This window comes from Eurytemora carolleeae, unplaced genomic scaffold, assembly GCF_000591075.1.
Source record: "Eurytemora carolleeae unplaced genomic scaffold, Eaff_2.0 scaffold165, whole genome shotgun sequence".
In the NCBI taxonomy this organism is placed as follows: domain Eukaryota; kingdom Metazoa; phylum Arthropoda; class Copepoda; order Calanoida; family Temoridae; genus Eurytemora; species Eurytemora carolleeae.
Genome location: NW_019396076.1, coordinates 372,012 through 391,204, shown reverse-complemented (window position 1 = coordinate 391,204; position 19,193 = coordinate 372,012). Strand labels below are relative to the sequence as shown.

The 19,193-nt window shown below is 35.7% G+C and overlaps 2 protein-coding genes across 2 annotated transcripts in view; both read left to right on the top strand.

Annotated features, from left to right (window-relative positions):
• Positions 1 to 9,268, top strand: part of LOC111714397 (patronin) — a 15,145-nt gene extending 5,877 nt beyond the window's left edge. Inside the window, exons 3-5 of the mRNA XM_023489503.1 lie at positions 3,317 to 3,421; positions 3,671 to 3,820; positions 4,052 to 9,268. Of these exons, the coding sequence (XP_023345271.1) occupies positions 3,317 to 3,421; positions 3,671 to 3,820; positions 4,052 to 8,803 (5,007 nt within the window). The 3' untranslated portion in view covers positions 8,804 to 9,268. The remainder of the gene's footprint in view (positions 1 to 3,316; positions 3,422 to 3,670; positions 3,821 to 4,051) is intronic.
• A 6,379-nt stretch (positions 9,269 to 15,647) lies between these two features.
• Positions 15,648 to 19,080, top strand: LOC111714499 (formin BNR1). Its single transcript, XM_023489624.1, has 3 exons — positions 15,648 to 15,782; positions 17,735 to 18,030; positions 18,895 to 19,080. Exons 1-3 carry the CDS (start codon positions 15,650 to 15,652, stop codon positions 19,078 to 19,080), a joined length of 615 nt encoding a protein of 204 aa, XP_023345392.1. The 5' UTR covers positions 15,648 to 15,649.
• Positions 19,081 to 19,193: the final 113 nt, after the last annotated feature.

Sequence of the window (19,193 nt, the reverse complement as noted above, 5' to 3'; positions counted from 1 at the left end):
GGGGGGGGGGGTGGAGTGTCCGAAAAAAGTTTATATATTTTTGTCATATTTGTTACAAAAACTCAACTCCTTTATCTTTTCCGATAAAAGTCCTGCGAAAAACAACAAAAATTTCAAAATCAATAAAGGGAGTTGGTTGTTTAGTTAGTATGCATACATTGCTGTTCAAGCAATTCTTCCTGAAGCCTCCTAGTCCTGTCACAAAATATTATAGATTTAAAAAAATCGGAATATATTTATTTTAATTTTTTTTACAGTCAGGGTTATATACGTTTTTGTTTTTATCAAACATTCAAATTATTCATTGAATTTTAAATGTACATACTTTGTGTCGTGTAATTTTTTGGACAAATTGTTGTATAATTGAGTTTGGGTGGAGTAAGGGGAGGGGGGGGGGGGGTGGCGGGGGCGTATTTAGCGTGGGCTGAGTTTAATGTTTGAGATAAAGACGGAGTTCTAATGAATTCAGTTAGATTGGCAAAAACTGAAAGAATACTTCTTATAAAAATGGTCCCCCAATATAACTCAAATATAATTCAAAGTGTTCTTATTTCTAAAATCTTAATTCTTGCAAAATGGTTCCACCAAATTAAAAAAATTATCGTAACGACAGGGCGAGGTTGGAGAGGGTAATTAACTAGTAAACTGTTTTCTATATCACGTCAAACAAAAGTCTCTGTAAGATTGAAATCTTACAGCTTTTTAACTCTTAATACCTATTTTCATCTTTTAAAACTTTTTTCTCTATTAAAAAAATTAAAGACAAAGCATATTATTGAGTGCTGGCTCAAGAGTATGATTTTCAGAAAGGAAAGGAAAGAAAAGGAAAGGAAAGGAAAGGAAAGGAAAAGAAAAGAAAGGAAAGGAAAAGAAAGGAAAGGAAAGGAAAGGAAAGGAAAGGAAAGGAAAAGAAAGGAAAGGAAAAGAAAGGAAAGGAAAGGAAAGGAAAGGAAAGGAAAGGAAAGGAAAGGAAAAGAAAAGAAAAGAACAGAAAAGAAAAGAAAAGAAAAGAAAAGAAAAGAAAAGAAAAGAAAAGAAAAGAAAAGAAAAGAAAAGAAAAGAAAAGAAAAGAAAAGAAAATCCCCATTTTTAAGTCATAGGAGCTAAGACTACATCAATTGCATTCTTGTATCAAATTTCAGTATGCACGTACAATTTTTTTTTACCGGAAAAGATAGATCCACGGAAACAGAGGCATCTCCTTAAGCTAAAGCAAAGTGAATGCAACATTGACGTATTTTATGTTTTTAATCCTAACTCCACTTTTAAAAATCTATTGAAAAGAAAACTGTTTAAAATTTCTAAAATATAACCAGATAAATTTTCTTTTCTTATATTGTTCAAACCTAGAGGAGATACGAGGTCACAAAGTAGTAAAAGTAATGTATCGATTTGACTTTCTCCTTCAGTCGAGTTTTTATTCTAGATCTTCAAAAAAAGATATAAAGGAATTTAGTCTTTGTAACAAACTCTAATTTTCTAATACCTATATTTTTTCCACCTGATGGTGTAAACCTTGGCTATTTCAAACTTACATTTTTTTATCTAACAGAATTCATAGTTTGAAATATCTAAGGTCTACGGTATTGGATTACAGATATAGAGATTAGAAAGTCATAGTTTGTGACAAAGACTCAATTCCTTTCAATGTTCAGTTATAATTAAAATGGTATAAAATATCCAATATAATTTTTAATTAGGCGTGAGGCGTTCAAACTTGATCATTCTTGAACTTTCAGAGATCGGAAAAGATTTAAAACTTCACTTAAAAATCTTATTGTTTACCAGTCCAACAATACAATATATACAGTGCGCGCGTCAGATTGATAATATGATATTATGCCGGTGATAAATGCCAAGTTTGTGTTTTTATTCTCAGAGGTTGGAAATTTTTAGATTAATCTTTTCAAGCTTTCAAATTTAAATAGCAAGGGCGTATACAGATATAAATCTGTNAGTAAAGATACGTTAAAGGTAACCATACAGTCCAATTACCTTGCATGTACTATACTTTATCTCTCCTTCAAACAAAACTAGCAGAAAAAAGCATTGTTTCGAAAAAATCGACATTTTATAATATGTTCTTCACTCTTGAGTTTAAGATTTGAAAAGTGTGAAAGCTCTGAGTTCTAGAGGGGGGGGGGGCTACGCCCCACTTTTAAAGGCCCCCCCTGTATGCGCCCTTGCATAGAAAGGTTTAGTTTAAGAAAACGAAATACATCAATTTTACTCAACGGAATCTTGTCTAAATGCCACAAATGTAAATTTTCTAATCTTTGCAGCCTGGTGGTGCAAACCTTTGATATTTCAAACTTAGATTATTTGATCTGACAGAATTAAAAAATTAACATATCTAAGGTCTACGACATTGGGTTGAAAGATATCACCCTCAACTAAGCTTTGGTGCGTTCTGCAGTAATTTGGAGTACACTGACCGAAGATAAAGTAGCGTTTAGTGGACAATGATGAGAAAATCAGAGTTTTGGGCACAGACAGATTTTGAAATATCTAATGTATACGACATTGGGTTACGAAGTTTAGAGTTTGTGGCATAAACTCAATTTCTCATTCAAAGCATTTAGTCTAAAGATAAACAAGTGGGTTTAATCTAATTTCACCAATGTTTTCTATTTACTACTCTCCAAGTTCGTGATTCTCTCTTCCTGAAATGACAACGATGTTGAAATAAAAACGTGATTTAGAAAACATTTTAAAAATCCTGTGTACAGTTTAATCTTACACAGAAAAGTAATCCTTTACATTATACTAGCTTGGGAACCCATTTAGCATTTAGTTTCCCCTATAAAAGTCAACCCAGACTAAACTTAGAAATTTTTAAACCAGGCTAAGAACATTCCCGTGGTTCTACCGAGTTCCTCTATTCAAATTTGATACACGTTGGTCCAGGGGTTCATGAGTTATGATCGGAAATCCAAACAAACAAACAAGCAGACACCAAGCCTGAGATTAAATATATCTACTTAGATCATGTACCATTTACATGTATTTATATGAATAACATATCCTGCACAAATTTTTAGACACATTAATATACCCCTTTCGTTCTATAAAAAGTCCCAAAAATTAAAAAAGTAATGAAGTGATGAAAAAAAGTAACAAGTGTACTGCACGGTACTGTACTTTACTGTACTGTACTTCGCTGCACTGTACTGCACTGCACTGCACTGCACTGCACTGCACTGCACTGCACTGCACTGCACTGCACTGCACTGCACTGCACTGCACTGCACTGTACTGTACTACACTGTACTGAACTGTACTGTACTGTACACTGCACTGTACTGCTGTATTCTAGATACGTGACCGAGATGAGGCGGAGGTTCTTGAGTGTAAACAGAGGGCCAATATCCGCTGGCTGGTCAGTAAGGCGTATAATAATTCTCCCCCGAGAGAATTTCAGGAACGAGAAATATTCATTATCCTAACCAAAATTATCTTGATTTTTTTCCATTAAAAAAGCTGTTTTAAACATAAGCATATACAAAAATTACGTTTCTTATTTTCATTGTAATTAGTAAGATGTTCCTCTAAAGATCTTTTTTCTAGGGCCAAAAATTTTTTTTTTGAAGTAAAAACCTAAGACTAATTCTTCATTAAAATGGATTAAAAAAAATGTTGAAGAAAAAACTAAGAATATTTTTGCGTGCAGGACCCCTTTTACAAGGATCACAACAACACTGAGCGCTTGAAACCCCATCTTGTACACGCGCTCGCTACAGCTGAGTTGTACTGTATGGCACTCTCACACCTTTACCAGGATCCACACCTGAATAATCTGAACAACTGGGGTATTATACAGGTAGATTAGGGGCCCTGCTCCAGCACCAGGAGCTGACGGTCATTCGATTTAGTAAAGGGATTGTTAGTAAAATATAATTTATATTTATTTAGCAAAAAGACTCTTCACAGAAAATTTTTTTTAATGTGTTAAAAATGGTAAATTTTAATTTTATTCTATTATTTTAGATTTAGATTTTAGATTTTAGATTTTAGATTTTCAAATTATTATAAATGAAATTAATATTTGCAGGCTGTAGCGCGGAAAGGAGTGTATGTGAGTGAACCAGCAGACTGTGCCCTGACAGAAACTGTTCTTATCAAGACGAATCCCTTAAAGATGTCTGCTCATATGGCCGTCATCGAGGCAATCATGAACCTCTTCCTGAAGGAAGCCTGCGGGGATGGAAAGATTCTAGAAAGTGTGAGAAGGTTCTCTAAAGACCCGGAGGAACCAGGAGAACCTGGAGAATTACCCCTCTATTGGATCAACCAGTCCTGTCAGGCTCTCAGGGTCAAGCTGGAGGACGAGAAAGAGGAGAATATCAGGGAGCTACCAAAATTTAATAAACTTCAAGATATCTCGGATTTATCGGACGGTATTGCTCTCACGTCCGTCATCTCCCTTTACTGTCCGGACGATTTCTCCTGGACGGAGATTAGTTTTCAAGATCCGACCAATGTTGCGGATTGTCTCCGAAATATTCAACTTTTGCAAAAATTCATTTCTGAAACTTTGCCATATAATTTCTGCCATTTAACAACCGAGGATATTTTCTACATGCATAATTCTATAAAACTAAATATGGAGTGTATGATTGCAGACATGTTCACAACCCTAGAACTCCTAGGTCTCAGCATAGTTGAGCTTCCTGGGGTTAAAAAGGATAAGATTATCCAGTTTCAGAGCTTAGATTCAAGTTCAAGGTTCCAGAGTAAACCCAGCTCTGGAGAGGAACAAAACTTTGTTGTGCAGAAAGGAAGGATGATTCCAACTCTGTCCTCTGTTGCGCAATCACACCGATCCTTGTCTCCGGGTTCGGAGTTGGGTCAAAAGGAAAGGTTAAACCAAGACACTAAATCTGAGGAGAGAGGAGAAACTGATACTCCGTCCTTAATTAAATCCAATTCTACTCTTGATTTAGGTCGAAGCATGCAACCAGCTGGTCGACCTTCCGAACGGTCGGAGCAAACCAGCGTTACATCATACGCTGGCCGACGATCCCGGAGAAATTCGACCAACGATAATCAGTCACAGATCTCACTGGAGAACATTGGAGGAAGCATGGATAATCTCAGTGTTATCGGTCGGAACCCTGACAAAGAACTCCGAGTGCACTCTGGAAAGAAGAACGAGATTGTGGCCACTCCTCAGCGAAGAGGAAGTGCAAATCAACAGACTTTTGATATTCGTAAATATGGGAATGGAGTTGAAAGGGGAGATGACGTGTTCCTTGACAATAAAGAACTGGATGCAATGGAAAAACTTGAACTTAACAATTCCGCCCACGTAGACGCCAGTTCGCCTCTCTCTCCTAGTTCCAACAACTATGCAGAAAAGAAAACCTCCTTCGCGGATTTACGTAAGAAATCAAATACGCAGAACCAGTTTGCAACTTCTGGGATACACATTACATACACGGAAGGAGAGGAAAAGGAAAATCTTCCAAAAAAGAAAAGTTTCGACCGCGAGAAGATGTTCACAGAAAACAATCCCTACAGTGCACAGAGTCCAGTAGATTCAAGTAACGAAGAGATGAATGATAAACTTAACTCGGTTCGATTAAAGTTGGAAGAGAGACGTAAAAGAATAGAGGAGGAGAGAAGAAAAATGGATGCACTCATGATGCGACAAAAAGATACAAATAACGATGAATCCTTTGGTGTCAGGACTAATCCAGGAGACAGATCAGAAAGAAGATCTTTGGATTCTGAAAACAGTTCTCCGTCCAAGATCCTGTTGAATAAGAATGAAGACCCCAATGATCCTTACTCTAAATCTCTGCTCCATATGAACGATCATATTAGTGAAATGAGTAATAATCTGCAACGGTTGGCTGCTCAGCAGACGCAAATTCAGCAGATGATGCAGAGATCCCCTCAACAGCAGCAGCAGCAACAACCGCAGTCTGCTTATCCTCCTCATCCTATGGATCCCCAACCCTACTATGCTCCTAGTCCGGAGCAGGGAAATCCAACACAGCGGAGAACTTGGGGTCAACCTCAACCTATAAGTTTTGCTCCAGCAGGAGGAATGGGATACGATCGTCCTGGTTGGACTGGAGGCCATGTTCCACCCTCGAGACCTTACTCCTATGATGGGAGCTACGGAGGATATGATCAGTACATGCCGAGGGATCAGTGGGGGAACCCCCTTCCCCCAGCTCCTATGTATGGGCCCGGGGGCTCTGGATACAACATGTACAACAATGGTCAACAGCCGTACATGCCCCATCCTCCATATACAACCAATAATCAGTATCCTTCACAATATATTCCACCCACGTATCCTAACATGAGTCCGAACCCAATCAGATCAGGGACCAATCTTCCCACAACTCCGCAGAAAAGTGTTCCCTTTCGTCTCCATGATTCTCCGAGTGTAGAGAAGGAGCTGAGCCCAGAGGGTCCACACACCTCTACTCCAAACCCATTTACTAGACAGTTATCCCGTGATCTTGTAGACTCTAAACTACCAGCTGTAGTGCCCAGAAAACTGCATGCTCCTGTTCCTGCTCCTGCCATGGATGATATGGCGCCCCAAAACATTTCTTTTATTGAGAGTGCTTCAGATATTGAAGATGTTTCTCCTACTCCCCGTAAATCTAGCGGCTCTGATGAATCTCGAACGGACGGATCTCTAACAGACCGTCTTGCTAGATTATCCCTAACACGTGGAGATAAAACTTACAGAGTTCAGTTGCATGCTGATGGAAGAGAACCTACTACGGTTCAAGAGACTAGTCCTACAGCCTGGAAGAATACAAACAGGCCAACCATATCTTCAACCTTCAAGGAGAGAAGACGAGGTTCTAATGAGAGTGGAACAGGACCAATGTCACTGAGTGGTCCAAACTCTCTTCCCAGCAGTGCAATCCAGAACAAAATGACCGATGAGGAGGTGGAAACTTTAAACAACATGAAAACTGAACTTTTGAACGAGACGGGAGATCCGTCTAAAGGTTTTGTGATTTCATTTGATGACGATCCCAAAGTTAAACCCAAACCTGTCTTAAAAGAACGAAAGTTTAGTAAACGTACTCCTAAAGAAGATCCTAGTTCCTCTGACCCTGTAATGATCATGTTGGACATGAATGAAGATCTTGACAGTGATCACAGAGACTCAAGTATGAGGGATAAGTCAGGCAACAGAAAAACTTTTCGTGAGGATTTCCCAACCAAGTATTCAGGGTCAGCGCATTGGAATTCTTATGACACGGACGAACTCACTTCGCCTTCAGAGAACATTATTCCCAAGTTTAATGTTGATCCTGATATACCATTGGAACCTATGGTTGAGTTAAATGACTTGTCTGACTCAGATAGTGCAAGAGCTACAGGGCTCATCATAGGAGACACCATGCTTGCTGCAGGAGACGACTCAACACCAAATGAGATGGCAAAGAAGAAAGAGAAAATAATGATGCAATCCTTGAGAAGAAAGCAGCAAGCAGAAGAAAATAAGATAAAAAGAGAAGAGAAAGCCAGGTTAAAAAAGGAAGAAGAAGCTTGGAAAGCGGAGGAACAGCAGAGAAAAAAGGAGGAGGATGCGAGGAGAAAAGAGGAAATCTTGAAACATCATAAGATGAAAAAGGAGCAAGAGAAAGCAGAAGAAGAAGGACGACATTTTCCTTCTCCGATATCAGCCAAACCCATCCCAAAAATCAGACATGCAAACAATGTTAAGAAAACTAGACCTAAGGTTCTAGGTCTAGATAGAAATAGAAAAATCCAGAACTCTACATCCGACCTCTCTCATTTAGGAGGATCCAGCCTTGAACTACGGAGGTCAGAATCCCGAGGTTCTGTCAATGACAGTTATGACAAACCTCCGACTAGTAGATCAACAATGAGCCTGGCTACTATGGGTTCCCGCGGACAGCCTGGAGGAGGATCAAGATCCTATCTACCTAAGAAAAATCCTACTCCGGATCCATACGGAGACTCTTCTCCTAGATCTAGTAGATATGACAGACAGTCCAGGAGTGCGTCCCAACCCAGGGGTAAGCGAGACTCTAGTGTTTCTTCAGCTTACGGTGCCATTGACAAGGGAAATAGGAACGATAGCTTTCGAGGTTCAAGGGAAAGTTTAGTTAGTAGACGAACTTATACTGCTCGTCGTGGCAGTAACTCGTCTTTGTATGAGGATGAGGATGAATATTACTACGGAGGATCATTAAGAGATTTGTCTTATTCTGGACACAAGGGACGGAGAAAGTCTTCAAGCGTGAGTTATCTTGGCCCCGGTTCACTGCCCTCAAGGCAGCGCAGAGGTGGAGATTTCGACGACGGCGCCTCTGATATATCCTCCACGGCCTCTGGTTGGTCAGCCTATGGTTACAGGACCGGAGGGAGCAGGTTGGGTAACTACAGAGAACCAAGTACTAAATCTAACCGTCCCATTGTTCTCAACGCTATAGAACATGTCGTCTTCCCTGGAGTTGTCAACCAGGAGACTAGATATAGGGTTATAGAAGAGATTGATGCTTGTGACTGTCCCCATTTTCTAATTCTTTTCCGAGATACAAAATGTCAGTTCCGTGGACTCTACGCGTACTATCCGGACACGGAGGAAGTTTTCAAAATATACGGAACCGGTCCAAAACAGGTCACGGAGAAAATGTTCGAAAAGTTCTTCAAGTATAATTCTGGCGGGAAAAAATTCACCCAAATCCACACCAAGTCGCTTACTGTGACCATTGATGCATTTACCATCCACAACAGTCTGTGGTTGGGGAAAAAGGCCAAACTACCAGATAGAAGAAGTATGGCGATGGTGGTCTGAGAAAAAAAACTCATTTTTACTCATTTTTAAGTATTTTAATTACATTAACCTTAACTTGACAATCAGCAATTAAAAGATCTTGATAAAAATTGAGAGATAAAAAAACATTGATTGTTAACTGTTATCATATTTTAATGATAAATGACCTCATGTTAAATGGATGTTCTATTTAATGTAACTATTAACAGAACTAAACTAAAATAACCCCGCTAATAAGTGATACGTTGACACACTTGCTGATTAAGCTGTTAATTATAATTTATAAACCCTTGTTATATTTTAGTTCTTCAATTGAAAATGTTTCCCACATGCTTAGTATAAATATTTGCCACAATTAACACCTAGAAATTAAGTTGCGGAGGAAAATTTTAGATTTACTAGAAGCTTAACTGCAATTATACGTTATTTATTATTTGTTAATTTTGTAACCAGCAATTTATTGAAAATATATATTCTAACAACATCTGTATGAATTGTGTAAAGAAACTAACGTTTTTGATTCTACAGGAAGAACCAGAAAACTATGGAATAGGAAGACGACATTATAGCAATGCTTATGTGTATTTGATGTTACAAAGCAAATAGTTTTACTATTAAATCACAAATTTAGTGAAATGGGTCTGTTTCTACCGCACAATTGCAGTGTCTCATGTTCATTGTACTATTTAAAGTTATAACTTGATTTTAAAAGTCAATTTCCTAATTAAGAGTTTAGGTAAAGAAAGATATTGACCTTGAATCTCTATTGTTATTAATACTCTCTTTCTCTAATTTCTCAATAGACATTGATAATCCCAACCTATACTTTGTGAATTTACACTCCTTAGTCTTAGTGTTTAATATTACATACTTCTACTTTGTCACACTCCTACCTTATACTCTCTAGACATCTTAATATTAACCTCATCCACTCTAGATTTATAATTCCGTCGCTCCCTATTTATAAAAACTCCCTTTCAGTTCACTCACTAATTTCAAATAATTCCTTGCACCAGTCTCCCGATTTTTTACTTCCCTCTTCTATTACACTCCTTTTTATTAATACTCCCTGCCTCTACTCACCACAATTATTAATACTCCTTGCCTCTACTCTCCATGTTTATTAATACTCCCTGCCTCTACTCACAATGTTTGACAAAACTCCTTGCCACTAATCACCAGGTTTATTTTTACACCCTATCTCTACTCACCATGTATAAAATACTCCCTGCCTCTACTCACCATGTTAATTAATACTACATGTCACTATTTACCATGATTATTAAAACTCCCTGCCTCTACTAACCAGGTCTTTTAGTACACCCTACCTCTACTCACCATGTTTATTAATACTCCTTGTCACTATTCACCATGATTATTAATTCTCCCCGCCTCTACTCACCATGTTTATTAATACTTCCTGACCTTGCCTCTACTTACCATGTTTATTAATTCTCTCTGCCTCTTCTCATCATGTTTATTAAAACTCCCTGCCTCTGCTTACCATGTTTATTAAAACTCTCTGCCTCTTCTCATCATGTATATCAATACTCCCTGCCTCTGCTTACCATGTTTACCAATACTCCCTGCCACCACTCATCATGTTTATTAATACTCCTTGCCTCTTCTTACCATGTTTATTAATTCTCCCTGCTTCTGCTCACATGTTTATTAATACTCCCTGTCTCTACTCACATGTTTAATAATACTCCCTGCCTCTACTCACCACGTTTATTAAAACTCCCTGCCTCTGCTTACCATGTTTATTATTACTCCCTGCCTCTAATCGCCATGCTATTATACTCCCTGCCTCTGCTTACCATGTTTATTAACTCCCTGCCACCACTCACCATGTGCTTCTACACTCGTTAATTCTAAATCTTCCTTTTCTTGTGTACCCTGCTTTAACACTCCTTACTTATAATTCCTCCCTGTCTTGTATATTCTGCTTCTACACTCCTTAGTTATAAATCCTCCCTGTCTTGTGTATTCTGCTTCTACACTCCTTAGTTTTAAATCCTCCCTGTCTTGTGTAATTTGCTTCTACACTCCTTGATTTTAAATACTCCCTGTCTTGTGTATTCTGCTTCTACACTCCTTGATTTTAAATCCTCCCTGTCTTGTGTACTTTGCTTCTGCGATCCTTGATTTTAAATCCTCCCTGTCTTGTGTATTCTGCTTCTACATTCCTTGATTTTAAATCCTCCCTTTCTTGTTTACTGTGCTTCTTCACTCATTGATTTTAAATCCTCCCTGTCTTGTGTATTCTGCTTCTACAGTACTTGATTTTAAATCTTCCCTGTCTTGTTTAATCTGCTGCTATACTCCTTATTTATAAATCCTCCCTGTGTTGTGTACTCTATAAATAACCTACGAAGGGTCTGAAATCTATTGTCTGAAAGAGGATCTCTGGTTACAAGAATATATTTCAAAAATACATCTGCAGAGTAATAATTATATATTGACACAAGAATTAGTGTCATTATCGTACACATTAAACTATTAATATAGAAGACAGAAAATAAAGTTATTCTTAAGAAGAAAACTATTTGCACTGTACAAAAGGAAATTCAGATCACATTAGAATAATATATAAAAAATACATGAATGAAAAGTTACAAACAGGGCCAGACGAATTTTAAGTACCCATCCATTTAAAGAGTTAAGCTTGGTATGATCAAGAAAGAATAATATATTCTAAGAGAATAGAGGAGGATTATATAGAGGATAGAGAAGGATTATATAGAGGATAGAGAAGGATTATATAGAGAATGGAGAAGAATCAGATACAGAATGGAATAGGATAAGATAAGGATGGATTAGCATTAGATACAGGAGGGAATAGGATTAGATACAGAATGGAATAGGATTAGATACAGAATGGAATAGGATTAGATACAGAATGGAATAAGATAAGATACAGGATAGAGTAGCATTAGATACAGGATGGAATAGTATTAGATACAGGATGGAATAGGATTAGATACAGGATGAAATACGATCAGATACAGGATGGAATGGTATTACATACAGAATGGAATAGGATTAGATACAGGATGGAATAGAACTAGATATATGATGGAATAGGATTAGATACAGAATGGAATAGGATTAGATACAGAATGGAATAGGATTAGATACAGAATGGAGTAGGATTAGATACAAAGTTGAGTAGAATTATATTAGATTTAGTAGGGTTTGGATAGTATAGGATTACAACGAACAAAACTCGGTTTGGAGTTAAGAAATGATAAACATTGTGAACAAATCTGATAATTAATAAGAAAAAATATCTTCGAGTTTTCTGAATTTGAATACTTCTGGAAGTAGTCTGAGCAATAAAGGAACCTCGACCATCTTGGGATATCACTGAATTCTCTGAAGATTCAAGGTCTCTGATACCTTAAAAAGTGCATAATACATTTTATATTCCTGCATCCTGCAACTTTTAAGGAGTCAGAATCTGGATACAGATCAAGGTAAAAAATATAAAAATTTCGTTCATACATACTTCATACATAGTTCATACATAGTTTATTACATCTATATAATTCAGAACTCTTGCGGAATTGTGTTATTTTTACATACAGGGTTATAGATATTGATTGAATGATATTTTAATGACTAGTGGAAACTCTTTGAATAGACGGTCTAAAGGTTGAATATGATCCTTTATTCTTAATAAAGTCTGGGAAAGAAAGTACTGCAAGAGAATTTAAAGAATTTGAGCCGCGGTTTAATTTTAAGCCGCGGCTCAAATATGGTTGGTTCCACTTAAAATTGCATTCAATGTTTCAAGATTTAAGCCGGCGCTCAATTGAAACCGGTTTTGGCAGATTTTAGACGCGGCTCAAATTCATTAAATTCGGGCAAAGGAATCATAAACTTAAGAATAAAGGATAAATAAATAAATTCAGTACAGTCGTCTTTGAAGTCTCATTTTTTGTGGATAACTATGTTCAACCAGACAGCTGAGGAAATAAACTATTATCGTTAAAAGAAAATAGTTCAATAATATGTCAGAAAGTTGATTTAAACGAATCTCCAGATAAAGTTGAGCTTTGTAAATTTACTTGTTGTTTTACAGAAGTTAGTTTAAACTAAAGGAATGCATTATTTTGTTATTAATCACAAACAAATTTTTTTATGACAAAAAATAATTTTAAGTATCAGAATTTTTTGTTTTAACTACTTACAGTTTACAGTTTACAGTTTACAATGGTCCCCGAAATATTTTAAATATATAAAACAACTAATGTCATAGATTAAAACCCCTTAAAAAATTATGAATTGTTTTTAAATCATTATAAATCGTTTTTGCTTTGAGTGACTAATTTAGCCAACATGATTTAAAAGTTAAAGTTTTATACGATTCATATGAAAACCCCTAGACTTGGGATTTCTAAAATGTTGTCTCTTCTTGTCAGTTATGCATAGGATTTTAAGATTTCAATCACTGACTAACTAATTTCTAGGAACTCTTTAAATTTTAAAAATGCAACGAATTTATTCCACATTTTTAAAAGCTTTAAGAAAATTACAACTTTTTTGGGCACACCCTGGTTTATTCGTCCATTTTTAAAAGTTAAAGAGGAAAAAGAGGAAAAATACAACTTTTGATTGATTTTTGATCATTTGCGATTCCATCTTATTACGGCGACCATTGTAAAATGCACATGTATTGTACAAGACGGTGCCGTAAATAGTACAATGTATTGTACAAGATGTGCCGTAAATAGTACAATGTATTGTACAAGATGTGCCGTAAATATTCAAGCTCCCATTCTCATATTCAAGAACACAATACCTACACCCAAGCTCCCTTTCCTCTTTAATTCAAAGCACCCTCCCAGCTCCCAACCTCCTCTTCCTCCCTCTCAACTCAAAGCGCCCTCCCTACTCCTAAGCTCCCTTTCCTCCCTAATACAAAGCACCCTCCCAGCTCCCGATCTTCTTTTTCCTCCCTTATCACCTAAAAGTACCCTCCCTACTCCTAAGCTCCCTTTCCTCCCTAATACAAAGCACCCTCCCAGCTCCCAAACTCCCCTTTCCTCCCTTATCACTTTAATTAGTTTTTCATCTCTACAATTTGTCAACTTCATCCATGATCTTCAAGATTGTTTTCTTCCCAAGCTCAGAATCTATGATTTATATAAATATGTCACGGTAGCCTAATATTGGTTTATCGAGGCTATATAATTCTTTCACTGTGTTTCATAAAAAATCCCTTGGCTTCCACTCAGTGTAATAAAATTGTCATGCAAACAAACCATGAAGGGGGAGGGAGGGCGTTTCATTCATTTTGTTCACTCTTCACTCTTCAGTCAGTATTTTATCTGTGAACCATTCATTGTATCTGTGTATTCCTATTATCCTTTCATTTTTTAATTATTCCATATCCTAGTACTCTTGTACTCTTAAACCTTTTTATCCTATACAATTTAAAATCCGATATCCTAGTTCCCTCCTGTTTGTTTATCCTTATATCCTTATATCCTTGTATCCGTTTACCCTTAAAACCTTGGATCCCTGTATTTTTCCTTGTCTCCGTGTACCCTAGTCTTATTTCTTATATCCTTGTATCTTTTTATTCTTTCTTGTATCCTTATACCCTAGTATTTTTATCCTTGTATCCTTGTACCCTAGTATCCTTATATCCTTACATCTTTACAGTATCCTTATATCAGCTGATATCCTTATGTACTTTAGTATATATTGTTATACTTATATTCTTGAATCCTTATATCCATATAGGATCCTTGTATCCTAGTATACTTATATCCTAGTTTCCTTATTTTCTAGTATTCTTAAATCCTTGTATCTTTATATCCTTGTATCCTTATTTTTAAATCCTAGTTTCCTTATATCCTTGGATCCTTATATCCAAGTATACATATATCCTTGTATCCTTATATCCTAGTATCATAATATCCTAGTATCCTTTTATCCTTGTATCCTTAAATTCTAGTATCATTACATCCTTATATCTTTATATCCTTGTGTCCTTATATCCTAGTATCCTTATATCCTAGTTTCCTTATTCCTTTATTCTTGCATCCTAATATCCTAGTGTCCTTATATCCTTCTATCCTTATATCCTTGTATCCTTATATCCTTGTATCCTTATATCCTAGTATCCATATATCCTAGTTTCCTTATTCCTTTATTCTTGCATCCTTATATTCTAGTATCTTCATATCCTTGTATACTTATATCCTTGTATCCTTATATCCTTGTATCCTTATTCCTTTACTCTTGCATACTTATATCCTAGTATCCTATATCCTTGTATCCTTCCTAGTATCCTTATATCCTAGTTTCCTTATTCCTTTACTCTTGCATCCTTATATACTAGTATCCTTATATCCTTGTATCCTTCCTAGTATCCTTATATCCTAGTTTCCTTATTCCTTTACTCTTGCATCCTTATATCCTAGTATCCTTATATTCTAGTATCCTTATATCCTTGTATCCTTATATCCTAGTATCCTTATATCCTAGTTTCCTTATTCCTTTATTCTTGCATCCTAATATCCTAGTATCCTATATCCTTGTATCTTTATACCCTTGTTCGTATCCTTATATCCTAGTATCCTCATATCCTAGTTTCCTTATTCCTTTATTCTTGCATCCTTGTATCTTTGAATTTTTGCATTTTTTACATCCTTGTGTTTATTGTGTTCATGAACAAGTACACACTATATCCCTCGATAAATGTAAACAATTGTGTCCTCATGAACACAACAATTCTTACACAATTCTTGTAACACTGTAATATTATATCCTTACATTTTTTCCCCTGTAACCCTGATCCTTGAAAATTAAACTAATTCTTTATTTATTTCATCGTATTATTCTTAGATAAAAATGAAACCGAAAACACTGATACTACTCCTCAGCAACTTAAATACAATCTTCTCATTTCCAACCCGTCCTTCCCCCTCTTCTTTCCCAACCCTGCCAACCCACCCAACCCTGCCAACCCACACAACTTATACAAGTTAGTTTATTTATCTTTTTATCCGGGAGCTAATAGATAAGATTTGTATTACAGTTTACACAACATTAGAATTAGTTTTGAATCTTGAATCTTGAATCTTGAATTTTGAATCTTGAATTGTGAATCTTGAATCTTGAATCTTGAATCTTGAATCTTGAATTTTGAATCTTGAATTGTGAATCTTGAATCTTGAATCTTGAATCTTGGATCTTGAATCTTGAATCTTGGATCTTGAATCTTGAATCTTGAATCTTGAATCTTGAATCTTGAACCTTGAATCTTGAATCTTGAATCTTTAATCTTGAATCTTGAATCTTGAATTTTGAACTATAAACCTAGAAATCATGAAATCCTTGTTTTACTCTATATCCTGCCTATGAAGATCGAAAATCTCACTGCTCTCTAGGTTGAATTTCAACGGATTAATGATAGATTTTCGAATCAGACAGAGAATAATTTTGTTCTTCCGAGGTTTTCAAAATAGGATAAGAAAGGAATTGAGTTTTTGCTACCAACTATAATTTTCTATTCCCTAGAATTTCAACTCAAATTCAGAGACCTTAGATATTTCAAACTATGAATTCTGTACAATCAAATAGTCTAAGTTTAAAATATCAAAGGTTTACACCATCTGATTGCAAAAAAATAAGGAAAAGACTATTTGAGCGAGGTTGTGTCAAAGACTCAATTCCTTTACTTATAAAATACCTTGGCCGTTCCTAGTTCAGTATAGCTTAGATTCGGCTGATTTATTGTTTTTTTACAGAACAAAATACTGATCAGCATAAAAAATGGCAATGGTCTACTTTTGAAATTCACCTACTTTTTAGGCTTTGCATACCCTGTATCCTGTTTCCAGGAAAGCTTCATGAACCTAAATCTAAAAAATCTAAAAATATTTTATCTCTGATGAAAGTTGGAAAGATTATTATTTCAACCCTACTGATAACAATTGACATCTGAACTACACAAAACTCAAACATCAGCAATTTGATAAATAATCTATATTATTTTTCAAACCATAACATTTACTATTTCAAGGAAAAAAGGGGAGTTATTTAAACGTTAAAAGTTTTGTGACAGGGTGACTTACTAAACACGAGAAATAAGAAACGACATAAAGATATGTTATGATTGTTGATAGCAAGCTAATTACTAAGTGTGTTAAGAAAAAGATCACAATTCGTGCACATTTTCTCATTAAATAGTTTTTAAATATCAAAGATATATTTGAAAACGTAGAGCTAAAGAAGACTTGAAGGTTAGATGATTTATGTTATTATATAAAATATAAACTGATATTAGGAACTAATACAATAATAACCAATTGTCAGTGAAAACTTTGTTATCTTTGCTTCTTTTAATTTATTGAAAACTAGCTGAAAAAGAAGCTTGGCCTGGAAATTATAATTTCGCAATAAAAGTTAACCAGCTAAACTAGAATCGTTAGCCCAAGCTAACAACATTCTATGGTTCTACCGAGTTGCCGAATCAAAATTTGAGACCAATCGGTCAAGGGCTTAATGAGTTAGGAACAGACATACAAACAAACAGAGATTACAACTTTATACATATAGATGTTGCTCAGGATTTTGTAGTCTATAACTATTTCACCCTGAGCCATGAACATTTGTGTTGAATCCATAATTCTGATTGCTTGATCTTGATATCTACAATGGGCGCTTTTGAATTTACTCAGAATCTGCTTGAACTCTTGATTTTGTCATCAGCAATTAATCTCTGTTCTTTCATTGGTTGAACGCAAATTCTCTGGCTTCTGATTGGTTGTTCGTTTTCAAATGACACTCTTCATGCGATTTCGAAAAAAAAGATTTAATTAATCTGTAGATTAAATAAAGATTGAGATCTTGAACATGTTATTATTTTAAGCTTATTTTTTCCCTTTTCACATTCGTTCCATTCTGCTCTATTGAAAAAACTTGTTTATTTAGGTATCGGCAATATTCAGATTTATTCTCCGTTCCTTAACACAACCTGGATACCACCCATCTCTTCTACGTTCCTTAACACAACCTGGATACCAAACATCCCGTCTCCGTTTCTTAACACAACCTGGATACCACCCATCCCTTCTCCGTTCCTTAACACAACCTGGATACCACCAATCCCGTCTCCGTTCCTTTATACAACCTGGATACCACCCATCCCTGATCCTGTTCAAACAGTTCTTCGCAGCAGGTCAGCTAACCTCTTCAACCGTGTTTGGAAGAAGGAAACAAGTGCAGAGGTACAAAGGACTAAACAAATCTGATAAAATTCTTGATCAAAGAAATGAAACAAAAGAATTTTTGAATGGTGTCTGTCTAGCGAGAAGATTTTTTAATCAAGATTCATCAGGGGCGTAAAAAAGGATTCTGTAGGGGGGGGGGTAAATTTTTGTAAACCCCCCCCCCCCTAGCAAAATATCATGCATGATGCATATCAAATTAGTGGTTTTAGTTGGGTTTGATTTGCATTCTCCACTCATTTCTGCAATTTACAAACTCCATCAAATAAAGGCAATTCATTTCCTACTTTTCAGCTTTCACCTTGTTTTATACCCTTCATTATTTATATGTATTCACTTAAAATGAACTTCAAAGATCTTTAAAAAAATTGAATTTATTTTAAGTAACATAAAAAATAGTTTTACTTTAAGAGGAAAGAGGAAAAAGATGTTACTTTTTTAAATCTTTAGTAAAGCTCCTCTGCAAGACTTTGAAAAAATATTGTCTTTGTTTATATTCTAATTTCTAATTTCTAAAATTTTCTTGTCGTCAATGTACTAGGTATATATTTTAATTTCACTATATTAAAAGAGAAACTTACTTTTTAAAATTTAATTCTTAATAATCTTGATATTTTAACATTTTATTCAAAGAAGATGCTTTATACTTAATTTGACATAAAGTGCAAGTACGCTATTGCATTAAAAAATTCGATTTTTAGGTAAAATTTATCTACTTTGTTAAAGTTAATTGAGTAAGATTATTTTTTACATTTTTCCTTTTAATGGTAATCATGGACATGGAGAATGGAGATCAAGTTACTAATATTTACGCCACTGAGATTCATTTAAAAATACTTTGTTGAAACCCCATCTGACTTCTAGATGACCCCAGCTAGTACCCGGCCGTTCTCTTCGCTCTGCTCTCCACATCCGGCTAAACCAACCAACTGTTCAAATAGAATTCCACAGTGGACTTTCAACAACGCTTTAAGGAGGCAGGGTTTACTGCATGTTGTTAATTTCATTAAAATGAATGTAGAGCTAATTTTAAGTGAACTTCTTTTATAGAGTGGCATGTTCAATTCTCCATGGTACAGCGGTACTGGTCCGACGTTTGTACTGTCTGACGTTTGTAAATCTTATGTTTGTACCGTCCGACGTTTGTGGGTCCGACGTTTGTA

Bases quoted from the DNA above. Each gene is read 5' to 3' on its own strand.
- LOC111714499 (XM_023489624.1), top strand. From the start codon at position 15,650: ATGAAACCGAAAACACTGATACTACTCCTCAGCAACTTAAATACAATC. The intron at 15,783-17,734 runs GTTAGTTTATTT...TTGTTTATTTAG, and splicing joins AACCCACACAACTTATACAA to GTATCGGCAATATTCAGATT. The intron at 18,031-18,894 runs GTACAAAGGACT...TCTGACTTCTAG, and splicing joins AGAAGGAAACAAGTGCAGAG to ATGACCCCAGCTAGTACCCG.